At 47.9% G+C, this 15,549-nt stretch overlaps 1 protein-coding gene across 5 annotated transcripts in view; it reads left to right on the top strand.

Annotated features, from left to right (window-relative positions):
* LOC116967419 (fibroblast growth factor receptor 1-like) overlaps window positions 1-14,698 on the top strand; it is a 40,064-nt gene extending 25,366 nt beyond the window's left edge. For 4 of the 5 annotated variants that reach the window (XM_033013971.1, XM_033013972.1, XM_033013968.1 and 1 more), the window contains exons 7-11: window positions 612-802; window positions 2,081-2,225; window positions 5,048-5,238; window positions 10,896-11,040; window positions 14,289-14,698. In XM_033013971.1, coding sequence (XP_032869862.1) covers window positions 612-802; window positions 2,081-2,225; window positions 5,048-5,238; window positions 10,896-11,040; window positions 14,289-14,371 — 755 coding nt within the window. In that variant the 3' untranslated portion in view covers window positions 14,372-14,698. Of the gene's footprint in view, window positions 1-611; window positions 803-2,080; window positions 2,226-5,047; window positions 5,239-10,895; window positions 11,041-13,268; window positions 13,342-14,288 lie in introns of those variants that run through there. The other variant, XM_033013973.1, reaches the window with a different exon arrangement.
* Window positions 14,699-15,549: the final 851 nt, after the last annotated feature.

Below are 15,549 nucleotides of genomic sequence, written 5' to 3'. Positions count from 1 at the left end.
TTGTGACTGGAAGGTGCCAGAAACATGGCGACTGGTGTACGGACAGTGTGGTCGACTGCCTTACACTACAGTACTCCAGTATGGTTGTGCCTAATGTATACAAGCATTGTCACTGAAGTGTAAGCAAACAAGCATTTTCACTGGACTTACTTACAAGTAACAATCGCGTACCATTGAACCATGATACTATCTGATCAGATTGGATAGCAAAGGTTACATGACAATTGGAAACCTAAATCTCTCTCTCATTCTCTCCCCCTCTCTGTCTCGCTCGCACGCTCTCTGTCTGTCTCTCTCCCCCTCATTCACTCTACCCGCACTCTCTCTCGCTCTCTATACCCCTTCCTCCCCTCCCTTTCCACTCTCTCTTCCCTGTCTCTCATCCCACCCTCTCCCCTTTTCTCTTCTCTATCTCTCTATCTCTCTCCCCTCTGTCCCTCCTCCCCTCCCTCTCCCCTCTCTCTTCCCTCTCTCTCCCCTTCTCTCCCCTTCTCTCCCCTCCTCTCCTCTCTCTCGCTCCTCTCTCTCTCCGCTCTCTCCCTCTTGTCTCTCTCCAACCTCTCTCTCTCTCTCTCTCTCTCTCCCTCGTTGCCCCCGTGACCCTCTCCCAGAGCGATCCCCTCACCGGCCCATCCTCCAGGCGGGCCTGCCTGCCAACAAGATGGTGACGGTGGGCAGCGATGTGGAGTTTGTGTGCAAGGTCTACAGCGACCCCCAGCCCCACATCCAGTGGCTCAAGCACGTCATGGTCAATGGCAGCAGGATGGGGCCCGATGGCTCTCCCTACCTCCAAGTGCTGAAGGTACGTCTTTGGCCACCAGCTTTGGGTGTGTGGGTTAGCTGGATGCTGTAACAAGCTGTACGACCCTATAATACCCCTGGCCATATTGGTTGGTAGATTGGGCCCATTGGCCTTCCCCTGTGCTTCTAAACCAAGAGAGCTCTTGGAATTCAAAGTTCTCCCCAACCCCACAAATACCACCTCACACATCCGAGCACAGTCACGTGTACTTGGCCGGTGGCTGGGCCTTTGCGATTGTCCAGTGTAGGGGGAATAACTGCAGCCTGGAGACCCACAACCTCCAGGGGCAACAGAGGCTGATGGAAGGTGGCAATACAGGTCCACTAGAGGAGCGCTAATCCTGAGGGAAAAGGCACTTGGTTGGTAACGTGGGGTGTACGGGGAATATCTGCGGCCTGGACTCCCACAATATGTTTGACCTGCCCGGCCTGGGCAACAGAGGGTGTTGAAAGGCACCAATGCTGGTCCACTGGTGACCAGCTAATCCTGAGGGAACTCTCCAGGGAAAAACAAGGCAGCTTCTCAAAAGTCCCAAAGAACCAAAGACGTACAGGTTTGTAGGTTAATTGGCTTGATATAAATGTAAAATTCTCCCTAGTATGTGTAGGAATAGTGTAAGTGTGCGGAGATCGCTGGTCAGTGCAGACTCGGTGGGCCGAAGGGCCTGTTTCCAAGCTGTATCTCTAAACTTCTTAGGGCTAAAGGGATCAAGGGATATAGGGAAAAGGCAGGAAGGGGGTACTGATTTTAGATGATCAGCCATGATCATATTGAATGGCGATGCTGGCTCGAAGGGCCGAATGGCCTTACTCCTGCACCTTTTTGTTTTCTAACTAAGCCGGGAGCTAACCCTCGAGGATTTCATCCGCCCAATTTCTCGGCGAGCCCCTCAAGTGCCATTTGTTGCCTCTCTTCTTCCTTTCAGCCTCTCCCCGACCTCCCCTGCCTTTCCTCCACCTCCCCCTGGCCCGTCCCGTGGATTGTGGCTCCATTTTCTCCATGCGTCCCATCGCTCGCATGCGGAGATGGGCTTGGTCAAAAACCAAAATGGTGGCGGGTTTTAACACGTAACATGAGGACCTGTTTTGCTTCCTAGGGACAGGTGTGGACTCCTGCAGTCCTGGAAGGTCACCTGTCAGCCAGGTGTTGCTTTAAGCCCATGGACCTCCTTAGGAGGTGGGGCGAGTGTGACCAATGACAGTGGTGTCCACCTATGTCTGTCTCTCCACAGTTCTCATCTCGTCTGCTTGTCCCGTTTGCTTCTGTTTTCTCTTCTAGGCGACTAGTGTTGACACAACAGATCAAGAAATGGAGGCTCTCTATTTACGGAATGTTACTTTTGAGGATGCGGGGCAGTATACATGCTTGGCGGGTAATTCTATTGGGATATCCCATCACTCTGCATGGTTGACAGTTCTTCAAGGTACATACTGCTCTCTTTTCTCTTATGATTCACACCTTCCAACAAATGCCCTAAATTCATTCTTTTTTCCAGCCGGTGTGTGGTGGTAGGGGGGGGAGGGAGTGGGCGAGAGGGCCAGAAGCCAGAGGGGCGGACCGATCTGACCGCTTTCGGTGCCTTCAGTGCCCGTGAATCTGAGCGGCTCCTCGCTTCAAGAAGCAGCGTGCCAACCCCAGGGCCGGCTAACCCGGAGATGGCCGGCGCAGGTCTGCCAGGCTGCACGGTGCCGGTGCCGGGCCAATGCCCGATGCCTACTGCCTGCTCGACCCTGCTCCAGAGCCGTGCCGGGTTAGCCAGTGTTGGAGTGTGCGCCGATTTTGTTGGAAAGGGAAACATTTTCTTGGGGTTGTTGTGGTTGTGTATTTTTGCATGAATTCTGTGCCAACTTACTGCTTCCCTGCACCGCATACCCAACCCCTTGCGCATGCCCGCTTGATGCCACTTCACTCCTCTGTTGAAGTGACCATCAATGAGTGGCACGTTGGCAAGAGGCTGATAATTGGCAGCAGGGGGTAAGTTGCCATGTTGGGTCAACTGTGGCCCTGGCATGGGTCAACCATGGTCAACTGTGGCCCCGGCATGGGTCAACCATGGTCAACTGTGGCCCCGGCAATGGGTCAACCATGGTCAAATGTGGCCCTGGCATGGGTCAACCATGGTCAACTGTGGCCCCGGCAATGGGTCAACCATGGTCAACTGTGGCCCCGGCAATGGGTCAACCATGGTCAAATGTGGCCCTGGCATGGGTCAACCATGGTCAACTGTGGCCCCGGCAATGGGTCAACCATGGTCAAATGTGGCCCTGGCATGGGTCAACCATGGCCTTGGCATGGGTCAACCATGGTAAACTGTGGCCCTGGCATGGGTCAACCATGGTCAACTGTGACCCCGACATGGGTCAACCTTCCTGAATTATCAGCGGCATCTCCACGCACTTGCCAAACGTGGACCTCTCTGAGATGGGGGGGGGGGGGTGGCGAGTTGGTGAGCCTTTATCAAACTGTGTTTGCTTTAGTTCACGTGTGGGAGGGAGGGAGGGGGGAGGCAGCTTGCACTTTCGCACAATGTTTTTAAACCTTTGAATATTCAGCATGCTTCGTTTGTTGTGTGCGACATTTAAAAATATATATTTATGTAGAACAGGAATCTTTCACTGCAAAGGTCGATTTACCGGGTTGGGTTACTGTCTCAGGTACAGTCTCCTGTTTGTTCTCGCAGCTGAATTCATTTTTTTTTTTTTTTTTAAATTAAAAAAACGCTGAACTTGTGTCCGCTAGGTAAACCCTGAGGTAAACACGGACACTGGGCATTAAGCTCATTAAGTTGTCGGGGCGGTAGAATTGACACAGCTTCCCAGGTGCAAAAACTTTGTTTCAGTTTTCGACTCCCTTAGGTAACAGTCTGTTCTCCCATATCGTGTGCTGCCAAGAGTCGAGAGTGTTTTATTGTCATATGTCCCAGATAGAGCAAAGAAATTCTTACTTGCAGCAGCACAACATAATATCTAAACACACTGCACTAGTAAACAGTATAATAAACGAGAAAAAAAGTTCAGTGTGTGTGTATATATACGCACGCATACGTACACATAAAAAACATACAATATGAACATACAACTGACTGCCATATGTTGATAGAATGGAGCAGTTGGGCTTGTACACTCTGGAGTTTAGAAGGATGAGAGGGTACCTTATTGAAACATAAAATATTATTAATGGTTTGGTCATGCTAGAGGCAGGAAACATGTTCCCAATGTTGGAGGAGTCCAGAACCAGGGGCCACAGTTTAAGAATAAGGAGTAAGCCATTTAGAACGGAGACGAGGAAACACTTTTTCTCACAGAGACTTGTGAGTGTGGAATTCTCTGCCTCAGAGGATGGTGGAGGCAGGTTCTCTGGATACTTTCAAAGGAGAGCTAGATAGGGCTCTTAAAGATTGCGGAGTCAGGGGACATGGGGAGAAGGCAGGAACGGGGTACTGATTGTGGATGATCAGCCATGATCACATTGAATGGCGGTGCTGGCTCGAAGGGCCGAATGGCCTACTCCTGCACCCATTGTCCATTGTCACATACGTACACACAAAAATACAATCAATAATAGTCCAATGATAACAATAATAGTCTGTTGTAGTTCTGAGCTTATTTGGAGGTTGGAGTGTTAAATCGCCAAATGGCCGTAGGGAGGAAGCTGTTCCTGCACCTGGACCTTACACGGGTTCTTATTGTGACTGGAAGGTGCCAGAAACATGGCGACTGGTGTACGGACAGTGTGGTCGACTGCCTTACACTACAGTACTCCAGTATGGTTGTGCCTAATGTATACAAGCATTGTCACTGAAGTGTAAGCAAACAAGCATTTTCACTGGACTTACTTACAAGTAACAATCGCGTACCATTGAACCATGATACTATCTGATCAGATTGGATAGCAAAGGTTACATGACAATTGGAAACCTAAATCTCTCTCTCGTTCTCTCCCCCTCTCTGTCTCGCTCGCTCGCTCTGTCTGTCTCTCTCCCCCTCATTCACTCTACCTGCACTCTCTCTCGCCCTCTATACCCCTTCCTCCCCTCCCTCTCACCCCACCCTCTCCCCTGCTCTCTTCTTTATCCCTCTATCTCTTTCCCCTCTCTCCCTCCTCTCCTTTCTCTCTCTTCCCTCTCTGTACCCTCTCTCCCTCTTGTCTCTCTCCAACCTCTCTCTCTCTCTCTCTCTCCCCCTTCACCTTTTCTCTTCCCCCTCTCTCTCTCTCTCCCTCCGTGCCCCCGTGACGCTCTCCCAGAGCGATCCCCTCACCGGCCCATCCTCCAGGCGGGCCTGCCTGCCAACAAGACGGTGACGGTGGGCAGCGATGTGGAGTTTGTGTGCAAGGTCTACAGCGACCCCCAGCCCCACATCCAGTGGCTCAAGCACGTCATGGTCAACGACAACATGATGAGGCCCGATGGCTCTCCCTACCTCCAAGTGCTGAAGGTACGTCCTTGGCCGCCAGCTTTGGCCAGTCTACGCTTGGATGAGGTGGGGTGGTCAACTCAGATGACCGCCTGTGGGTCGGCATAGACACGATGGGCAGAATGGCCCGTTTCCACTCTGTACCACTATCCGCCATGGTGGGACCACGGGTGAAGAATCGTTGCAGATGGGTTTCCTATGGGTGGGCACAGACATAATGGGCCGAATGGCCTGTTTCCACACTGTACGCCTCTATTAGACAACCCGCCCAGGTGCGTTTGATCATTGGACGAGGTGGGGGGCGGTCAATGCACATGGGTTCCCACGGGTGGGCATGGACATAGTGGGCTGAATGGCCTGTTCTCAGGCTATATGACGAGATCAGACTGGCTGCCCATGTGTGTGCTTCATCTGATTTGGCATGAATGAGGAGGAGGGGGGAGACAGTCAGTGAAGATGGCTGCCCATGGGTCGGCATGACCAAGTGGGCCGAATGGCCTGTTTCCAGGCTGTACGGCTTGGGGAACGTTTCCCCCGACAACGTGGATGAGGTGTGGGTGCAAGAGGGAACAGGCTGCCTGGGACTGTCCCCAGAGAGTACTCATGGCTGCCCCTGGAGGCTGGAGGGCTACAAGACATCATTAGAGTGTGGTCTGCTCAGAGCTGCTCACCCTGATATTAACCCTCGCTCGCAGGGGAGAGTTAAAGACCCCTTCTCTCCTGTCCACAGTCACGTTCGCCTAGTGTTAGGCGACCAGGGTGGCACAATGGCACAGCGGGTAGAACCACTGCCTCACAGAGCCAGAGAGTCAGCTTCAATCCTGGCCTCGGGTGCTGTCGGTGTGGAGTTTGCACGTTCTCCCTGTGACCACTAGGTTTGCTCCGGGTGCTCCGATTTCCTCCCACATCCCAAAGACGTGCGGGTTTGTAGGTTAATTGCCCCTAGTGTGTAGGGAGTGGATGGGAAAGTGGGATTACGTGGAACTGGTGATCGATGGTTGGCATGGACTCGACGGGCAGAAGGGCCTGGGTTCCGTGCTGTATCTGTGAACTAAACTGGTGTGGACCGTGGTTTAATTCCCCTTCATGGTGTCTATGGCTTCAAGGGACCATCTTTGCCCATTGCAACTGAGGGCGAGGGACACATATCAAAGTGCGGTGGACAATGGGTGGGGTTTGCTCTGTGCACCGATCAGCTGTGACCCTCTTCTGCCCTCTGCGACCACCCCCCCCCCCGAACTGTGGAGCCTGTACAATGCAGAACGAGGCCGTTCAGCCCCTCTACTCTGTGCTGGCCAACACAGAGCTGCCCGCTCCCCTTACCACTGGTTCTGTGGCCCTGCAGGATGGGAACGGATTGGAAGGATATGGGCCAAACGCAGGCAAATGGGGCTAGCATAGATGGGGCATCTTGGACGAGTTGGGCCGAAGGGCCTGTCTTGGTGCTGTACGACTATGAGAGGCCATGACATTGAAAATCTCTCCTCATCTCCCACCAAGTCACTTGAAGGTTCCTCAGGCCCCAGCGACGTGGGAAGTCCTGTCCCTCTGATCACCAGTTGATCTGACGAGCTGGGACAATCAGCTTCTCCCTCACAACCTGCTTCAGGCAATCGGTTTCCTTGTGATCGGCCTGGATCCATGCACACGCCAACCCTCACCTCTGCTCTTTGACTCGCTCACTCCAACTCTGTTAAAGCAAAGACTGGGTTTCTTTTAATTAAATATCCTCACAGGATATCCCGTAGTAGTGAAGACAGTCAGCTGGTTGGTTTATTGAACGACCGCCAGTGTTCGGGACCATTGATTCACAGACACAAGGTTCATTGGCCATTTAAGCGCTGGGTGGCTTCTTGTTGGGTCACCTAGGGAGGTTTGACATCAGCCTGGGGCCCAGCACTAGTGAAATCTCTCCCACCCACACCCCCACCCTCGCAATGGAAATATCGCACCTGCCTTTCCCGGGTGGTCAGCATGGACTTGGTGGGCCGAAGGGCCTGTTTCCATGCTGTATCTCAAATCAGGAACCAACCTAAACACAACATGAGGTTGCGTAGGAAGGAACTTCAGATGCTGGTTTACACCGAAGACAGACACAAAGTGCTGGAGTAACTCAGCGGGTCTGGCAGCATCTCCGGAGTAAAGCAATAGGTGACGTTTCGGGTCGAGACCCTTCTTAAGACTGAGAGTCAGGGGAGAGGGAAACTAGAGGTATGGGAAAAGTACAGAGGAACAGAAGGTAGGATGGTTTAATTGGCTGTAATTTGCCCCCATCATGGTAGCATCACAGGGGAGTTGATGGGCTGAGTGTAAGTGGGTAGTCAATGGGTCAGCATGGGCTCAGTGGGCCAAAGGGCCTGCCTCCATGCTGTTTGACTGTGACTAACGGAAGTCTTGCCCAACACAGTCATCAATCTCCATGATGTCCAACAGCCAGCGTCACAGGGGGTGTAGCGTAACTCCAGGACCGTTGTGGCCGTGAAGGAAAATGGCCGAACTCCTGGTGTACAGTGGTGATGGTGCCTCTGGTCAACTGGTTGGGATGACCAGGAAACAAGGCCCTTCGACCCATGCAGCCCATGCTAGCCACCCGTGGAAGGATGGGGGAGGGGGGGGGGGGTGGGGGCGCGGAGTGGAGTGAATTTGCAAGTGTTGGGATGTCTAACAGGAAATTTGGCCGGGCCCCCAACAGTCATGAGGGCTCCGAGCTGTGGCGTAGGGGTCCCACAGAGGGGACAACCTCAACTTTAAACCTCTCTACCCCAATCGCCCATCTGGGTCCGCCACAACGTAGAGCTTTCATTCCGTCACCTCCATTCCGTGCTTTTTATTATGTGAAGGAATCCTCACCACCCAGTGATGCCCCTTGTCCCATCTCCCCCTCCTCATGGACCCCCCCGGACAACCTTCCTCCCTCTTTAGACATCTCCGTTTTGAACTGCCGGTGTGACATCAACCGTCCCAAAATGCTTCCATGCCCAACTCAAAACGCAGGCAATGGGAGCTGATGGGATCTTATAGAAACATCTGCCTCTCTCTCTCCTTCTCTCTCTCCTGTTCCTTCTCCCCCCCCCCCCCCCCACCCCTCCTCGCCATCTACTCTCTCCCCCACTCTCATGGGCGGCATGGTGGCACAGCGGTAGAGCTGCTGCCTCACAGGCCCAGAGACCCGGGTTCGATCCTGACTTCAGGTGCTGCCTGTGTGTGGAGTTTGCACGTTCTCCCTATGACGGTGTGGTTGTCTCCGGGTGCTCCAGTTTCCTCCCACATCCCAAAGACATGCAGGTTTGTAGGTTAATTGGCTTCTGTAAATTGCTCCTAGAGTGTAGGGAGTGGAAGTGGGGTAACACAGAACTAGTGTAAGCAGGTGATTGGTGGCTGGCATGGACTCGATGGGCCGAATGGCCTGCTTCCGTACTATATAACTAAACTAAACTAAATGTGAGGCTGGGTGGGTTAGCTGGCCGCTGGTCAGTGCTGAATTGATGGGCCGAAGGGCCTGTTTCCGCGCTGTATCTCTAAAATTCTTAGGGCTAAAGGGATCAAGGGATATGGGGAAAGGCATGAAGGGGGTACTGATTTTAGATGATCAGCCATGATCATATTGAATGGCAGTGCAGGCTCGAAGGGCCGAATGGCCTACTCCTGCTTCTGCGACCTGTTTTGCTTCCTAGGGACAGGTGTGGACTCCTGCACTCCTGGAAGGTCACCTGCCAGCCAGGTGTTGCTTTAAGCCCATTGACCTCCCTGGGAGGTGGGGCGAGTGTGACCAATAACAGTGGTGTCCACCTATAGGCTGTGGGCCGAGCATCAAAAATGTGTCTAGAAATCAGTTTTCGTGACCCAAGTCACTGAACTACATGAAAATTTCCACAGATTTAGATGAAATATAATTGAGAAGGATGTCATACCTCGTCATTGCCAAACGTTGCACATTAATTAATTAAACTATATATTATTACACCTATATATATATATATGACTTGTAAATATAACTGTAAACATATATAATTAAGTATAAGGGTCAGGCAGAGGCAACAAAAAAAAACATATAGTCATTAAGTCTGCATGGACTTCAATTCATAACATTTCAACTTCTTAATGTTAATGAGAACAACACTGTTACTACCATAGATAAATTAGTTCAAGTTCACATACACCAGTTCACTTCTACATAAACATCAGCCATTTCTGACCATTTCGCACTCCAATGGCAGCCTATAAAGTGCAGTGAATATTCCTCCGTTTTTCTCCCGTACTCCCGGATCTGGAAACGGCCGCTACCGACGGCACTATGCACAGCCCCCCCCCCCCCCCCCCCCCCCCCCCCCCAGCCCGCTTATTAATTGAGACCGCGGCTTCACTATGTTAAGTACATAGGCCCCGCGATCGGAGCACTTTTTCCCGGTAAGTTATCGCAGGCAGCTCCGATATTAAATGTTAAAGACTTACTAGACTACAACAAGCTGGCATTAGTGAAAATGTTTAATTTACCTTGTGTTATGGATACACATAGTTTAGGCCCTCAACTTCATGAATGAATGAGTGAATGAATGAGTGAAGGAATGAATGAATGAATGAGTGAGTGAATGAATGAGTGAGTGAGTGAGTGAGTGAATGAAGGAATGAATGAGTGAATGAAGGAATGAATGAGTGAATGAAGGAATGAATGAGTGAATGAAGGAATGAATGAGTGAATGAAGGAATGAATGAGTGAGTGAATGAATGAATGAGTGAGTGAGTGAATGAAGGAATGAATGAGTGAGTGAATGAGTGAATGAAGGAATGAATGAGTGAGTGAATGAGTGAATGAAGGAATTGATGAGTGAGCGAATGAGTGAATGAATGAAGGAATGAATGAATGAGTGAATGAATGAGTGAGTGAGTGAGTGAGTGAATAAATGAGTGAATGTACAGGCTCCAAATCTCATTTTTTCACATTATAAAAGGGTGCAATTAAATTAATTAAAGCCCATACAGATAAATGTTCATAAATTCAGACTTTAGATCTTACCTTTCAGTTTGACTTGATTCACAAAGTGTGAATGAGTGAATGAGTGAATGAATGAAGGAATGAATGAGTGAGTGAGTGAGTGAATAAATGAGTGAATGTACAGGCTCCAAATCTCACTGGTTTCACAACTTTGTGTTGCAGCATCTCAGCAGGGACTTTGCTTTCAAGACTTTCTTCCACATATCCACTTAGCTGCACATTTTTCAGACTTCTTAATGCTTTTCTCACTAAATTCAATTACCCTGCTGCAAGTTTCCACGACATGTATTCCACAGAACTAGAAAGAACCTTCATCGGAATCTCCAGTAAAACATGCATCAGTGAAGTCCTCTCATCCATGTTGTGTACTAGCCTGAAGCAAAGTATGCCAGTTCGCCTGATTGGCGAACTGGCATACAACTCAATGTTGATTGGACGAAAAATACCTGAAATCTTTCCATTTTTTCTCTAATTCAATAAAAAAAATGTGCAAGTCTTGTTCATGACGAGTTTCAGGGGTGATTTATATAATATTTTTACACAATATGTGAAAATTTCATGTAGTTCTGTGACTTGGGTCACGAAACACTGGAATAAAGCTCCTCGGCCCACAGCCCACTATGTCTGTCTCTCCACAGTTCTCATCTCGTCTGCTTGTCCCGTTTGCTTCTGTTTTCTCTTCTAGGCGACTAGTGTTGACACAACAGATCAAGAAATGGAGGCTCTCTATTTACGGAATGTTACTTTTGAGGATGCGGGGCAGTATACATGCTTGGCGGGTAATTCTATTGGGATATCCCATCACTCTGCATGGTTGACAGTTCTTCAAGGTACATGCTACTCTCTTTTCTCTTATGATTCACACCTTCCAACAAAGGCCTGTGCCAGCTACTGCTTCTATAGAGGGAGCCCGCCCTAAATTCATCCCTTTTGCCAGCCGGTGTGTTGTGAGGTGGGGGGGGGGGGGGGGGGGGAGCCCCAGAAGCCAAAGGGCCTGCCCCCTACAATTGGCCCCGCGGTTGTCACTGTCCACTCTGTGGGCCTGCAGTCTCCCTGTGCATTTGCCATCGGTTTACACCCAGACATTGACACGACTGGTGGCGTTTCTGCGTCGCGAGTTGCGTCTGGCGACCGTCCACAGCCAGAGGTTACGGGGCAAAGGCAGGAGAAAAAAGATTAGGAGGGAGAGAGTTTTCAAGAGAGAGTTAAACATAGCTCTTAGGACCAATGAAATCAAGGGGTATGGGGAGAAAGCAGGAACGGGGTACTGATGTGTAGGAAAGAACTGCAGATGCTGGTTTAAATCGAAGGTAGACACAAAATGCAGAAGTGATTTAGGATGATCAGCCATGATCATATTGAAAGGCGAAGGGCCGAATGGCCTACTCCTGCACCTATTTTCTATGTAGATCAGCCATGATAGAATGGTGGAGTAGACTTGATGGGCCGAATGGCCTAATCCTACTCTTATCACTTATGACCTTATAACTGCACTCATGTGAAAGCAAACAGGGTTAGGTTAAGATTTGTTATTGTCACCTGTGCCGAGGTACAGTGGAAAGCTTTGCTCTGCATGCTATCCGGATACATCAGATAATACTGCACAGAAATATAATCGCCAAACTCAATTACAACAGGTAGAGCAAAGGGGAAGATACAGAGTGCAGAATATAGTTCTCAGCATTGTAGCGCACAAGTTCGGTACCTTCAGTGCCCGCGAATCTGAGCGGCTCCTCGCTTCAAGAAGCAGCGTGCCAACCCCAGGGCCGGCTAACCCGGAGATGACCGGCGCAGGTCCGCCAGGCTGCACGGTGTCGGGCCAATGCCCGATGCCTACTGCCTGCCCGACCCTGCTCCAGAGCCGTACCGGGTTAGCCAGTGTTGGAGTGTGCGCCGATTTTTGTTGGAAAGGGAAACCAAAAAAAAATGCATTTTCTTGGGGTTGTTGTGGTTGTGTATTTTTGCATGAACTCTGTGCCAACTTCCTGCTTCCTGCATTGCATACCCAACCCCTCAGGCATGCCCGCTTGATGCCACTTCACTCCTCTGTTGAAGTGACCATCAACGAGTGGCACGTTGGCAAGTGGTTGATAATTGGCAGCAGGGGGGAAGTTGCCATGTTGGGTCAACTGTGGTGAAGCATGGGTCAACCACGGTCAACTGTGGCCCTGGCATGGGTCAACCTTCCTCAATTATCAGCGGCATCTCCACGCACTTGCCAAACGTGGACCTCTCTGAGATGAGGGGGGGGGGGGGGGGGCGAGTTGGTGAGTCTTTAACAAGTTTACGAATAAGGAGTAAGCCATTTAGAACGGAGACGAGGAAACACTTTTTCTCACAGAGTGGTGAGTCTGTGGAATTCTCTGCCTCAGAGGGCGGTGGAGGCAGGTTCTCTGGATACTTTAAAGAGAGAGCTAGATAGGGCTCTTAAAGATAGCGGAGTCAGGGGATATGGGGAGAAGGCTGGAACGGGGTACTGATTGGGGATGATCAGCCATGATCACATTGAATGGCGGTGCTGGCTCCTGCACCTATTATCTATTGTCTATTGTCTAATAGAAAGGATGTTGTCAAGCTGGAAGGGGTGCAGAGAAGATTTATGAGGATGTTGCCAGGACTCGAGGGCCTGAGCTACAGGCAGAGGTTGAGTAGGCTAGGGCTTAATTCCTTGGAGTGCAGGAGGATGAGGGGTGATCGCATAGAGATGTATAAAATCATGAGGGGAATAGATAGGGTAGATACACAGAGTCTTTTCCCCAGAGTAGGGCAATCAGGAACCAGAGGACATAGGTTTAAAGAGTTGAAAGTTTTAATAGGAAACTGAGGGGCAACCTTTTCACACAAACAGTGGTGGGTGAATGGAATGAGGTAGTTGAGGCATGTGGTACAACAGCAGTTAAAGGACATTATGACAGTGTCTTTTAACTGCTGTTGTCCGGAGGTTTACCTTTTATATATATTTAGAGGGGAAAACTGAGAAAATATGACTTTTTAAATAAATATAAGTACAAATGTTGCCGATAAGATGGCTGCCGAATTCACATGTGCTTATGTCTAGACACCACATTCCATTAGCTTTGGAATGCAACCTCAAGGACAAGATATTCTTGAACGAAAGATAGAACGAAAAATAAAATGGAACTACGCAACATAGAAAACAAATTAAATGTAGCGGAACGTAATAATTCACTAACAAAAATATATAAATAACTATATACTAACACATTAATAACTGGACTAACTCATGTATTCTAATCTAAAATGTACTATCATAACCAAATAATGATTCACTCTTTTTTAAAGTCAGACTTATGATCGTTAGTTAAGTCTGTTGGATTAATATACTAATATATACTAAAATATGTGTAATCGATTCGGGAAGACAAATTCCCAGTTATGCTCAGGATAAATTAACAAGAAATCACAGGCTGCAAGGGAGTGAAACAGCTGGCAAGCAGCCAAGATCGCATTTTTGGTTAACTCCTTCCAACCAGCAGATTCGTACTTAAATATACTGGGGTTTGTCTGGTAAGTTAAATACAGTAATTAAATAGTAAATGCTTATTCAGTTTAAGACACCAGAAGAACTAATCACAATACATGTTCGCTGGTTTTCTCTATATTACCCGGTTTTGAACTGTTCGTTCTTTTTTACAATACTTGTTTAAGGGAGCAGAGCTTAATGCAACATTACATCTATGGAAGGTTTCATCAATTTTTCTCCCATCATTTGGTGTTTTTTTCTCACAGTATTTAAAAAAAAAATACTCTTTGTTCACAATTTTTATGCTATGTAGCACTTTTTTTGATTTTTTCATTAAGTGCATATTTTCAAGGGATATACCAGCAGAGTTTAGCAGCTGTGAGCACCCACCCAACACCCGGAAGCTTGAGGTATTGCGTTGCACCATTTGAAATAAAGGTACCAATGTATTTTATAATGCAAGACGACGCGCAAAAGAAAATTGGAGGAATTACGTTTTGTAGCTGGAACATAAGGGGCGCTAATGAGCCAATTAAAAGGGGTAAGATTCTTGCCCAATTAAAATCTCTCAATGCTGATATTATATTTTTACAGGAGACACACGTGAAACTCCAAGCTCAGACCAGGCTGAAGGCAAATTGGATCGGTCAAACATATCATTCCTCCGATCTCTCTAAATCTAGGGGTACCGCAATTATAATTCGTAAAGGCATACCATTTAAACATAAGAATACCATCGCAGATAAAGAGGGGAGGTATGTCATAATTACTGGAGAGATATATTCCATTCCACTCACCATGGTAAATATTTATGCTCCTAATTTGGATAATCCGCAATTCGTTAATAAAATCCTGAATATAAGCTCTGAGTACAATTACTAAACGTGATAATTGGGGGAGATTTCAATTGCGTTCTAGATCAATATCTGGATAAATCTGCCCAACAAAAGAGACTTAATATAAAATCAAAAATCCAGTGAACTTTTAAATACATACCTAAAAAACACAATATATAACAGATATATGGATATACTATCATACTTGTACAATATCCTTCTAAATATAGAAATTCCATCGTCAGATGTATTTAGAAGAGAGTGGGAACAGGAATTAAGCTTAAAAATCCCCAAAGACAGATGGGAACAATATCTATATATACATAATTGTTCGATTAATGTAAGACATACTCTAATCCAATTTAAAATACTACACAGACTATATTACTCAAAAACTAAACTGAACACAATTTTTCCAAATGCATCTCCTATCTGCGACAAATGACTATCTCAAGAAGCAACTATAACACACTCCTTCGCCTCTTGCATAAAACTCCATAAATTTTGGAAATGAATCTTTGAAATCTTCTCAAATTATTAAAAACAAAACTGGACCAATATTTCAAAGACGTTTCCTCAATTATGGTCTGATAATAGCAAAAAAACTTATATTTAACTTTTGGAAAAATGCATCTACCCCAACTCTTAAAATGGGGAGCACGAGCATGTCTGAGACGCTACATCTTGAAGATATGAGACTCGTCTTAGCAGGAAAAGCAGAGCAATTTTTAAAGATATAGTCTCCTTTCATTGATTCATTACAAGCAAGGTATGGTGGAACACAACTTCGGAATTAAACCGATTTACGGACAGGGTGATGGGTGTGGTGAGAAATGAAGCAGGTATATCAACACGTTATCGTCCCTTTATTTCTTTAAAAAAAAAAATATTTTTCGTTTAGTCTTTTTATTTTTTTAAAGTCTTTACTTATTCTCTCTGTGACTACACTCATTGGTAGTTTAGGGGTTTACACATTCACTTGCTCTTTCACTTTCTCTCTTGCTCTTTTTCACTTTTTC

The sequence above is a fragment of the Amblyraja radiata genome, chromosome 39 (assembly GCF_010909765.2).
Source record: "Amblyraja radiata isolate CabotCenter1 chromosome 39, sAmbRad1.1.pri, whole genome shotgun sequence".
NCBI lineage: Eukaryota > Metazoa > Chordata > Chondrichthyes > Rajiformes > Rajidae > Amblyraja > Amblyraja radiata.
This window is presented reverse-complemented; position numbering and strand designations above follow the sequence as displayed.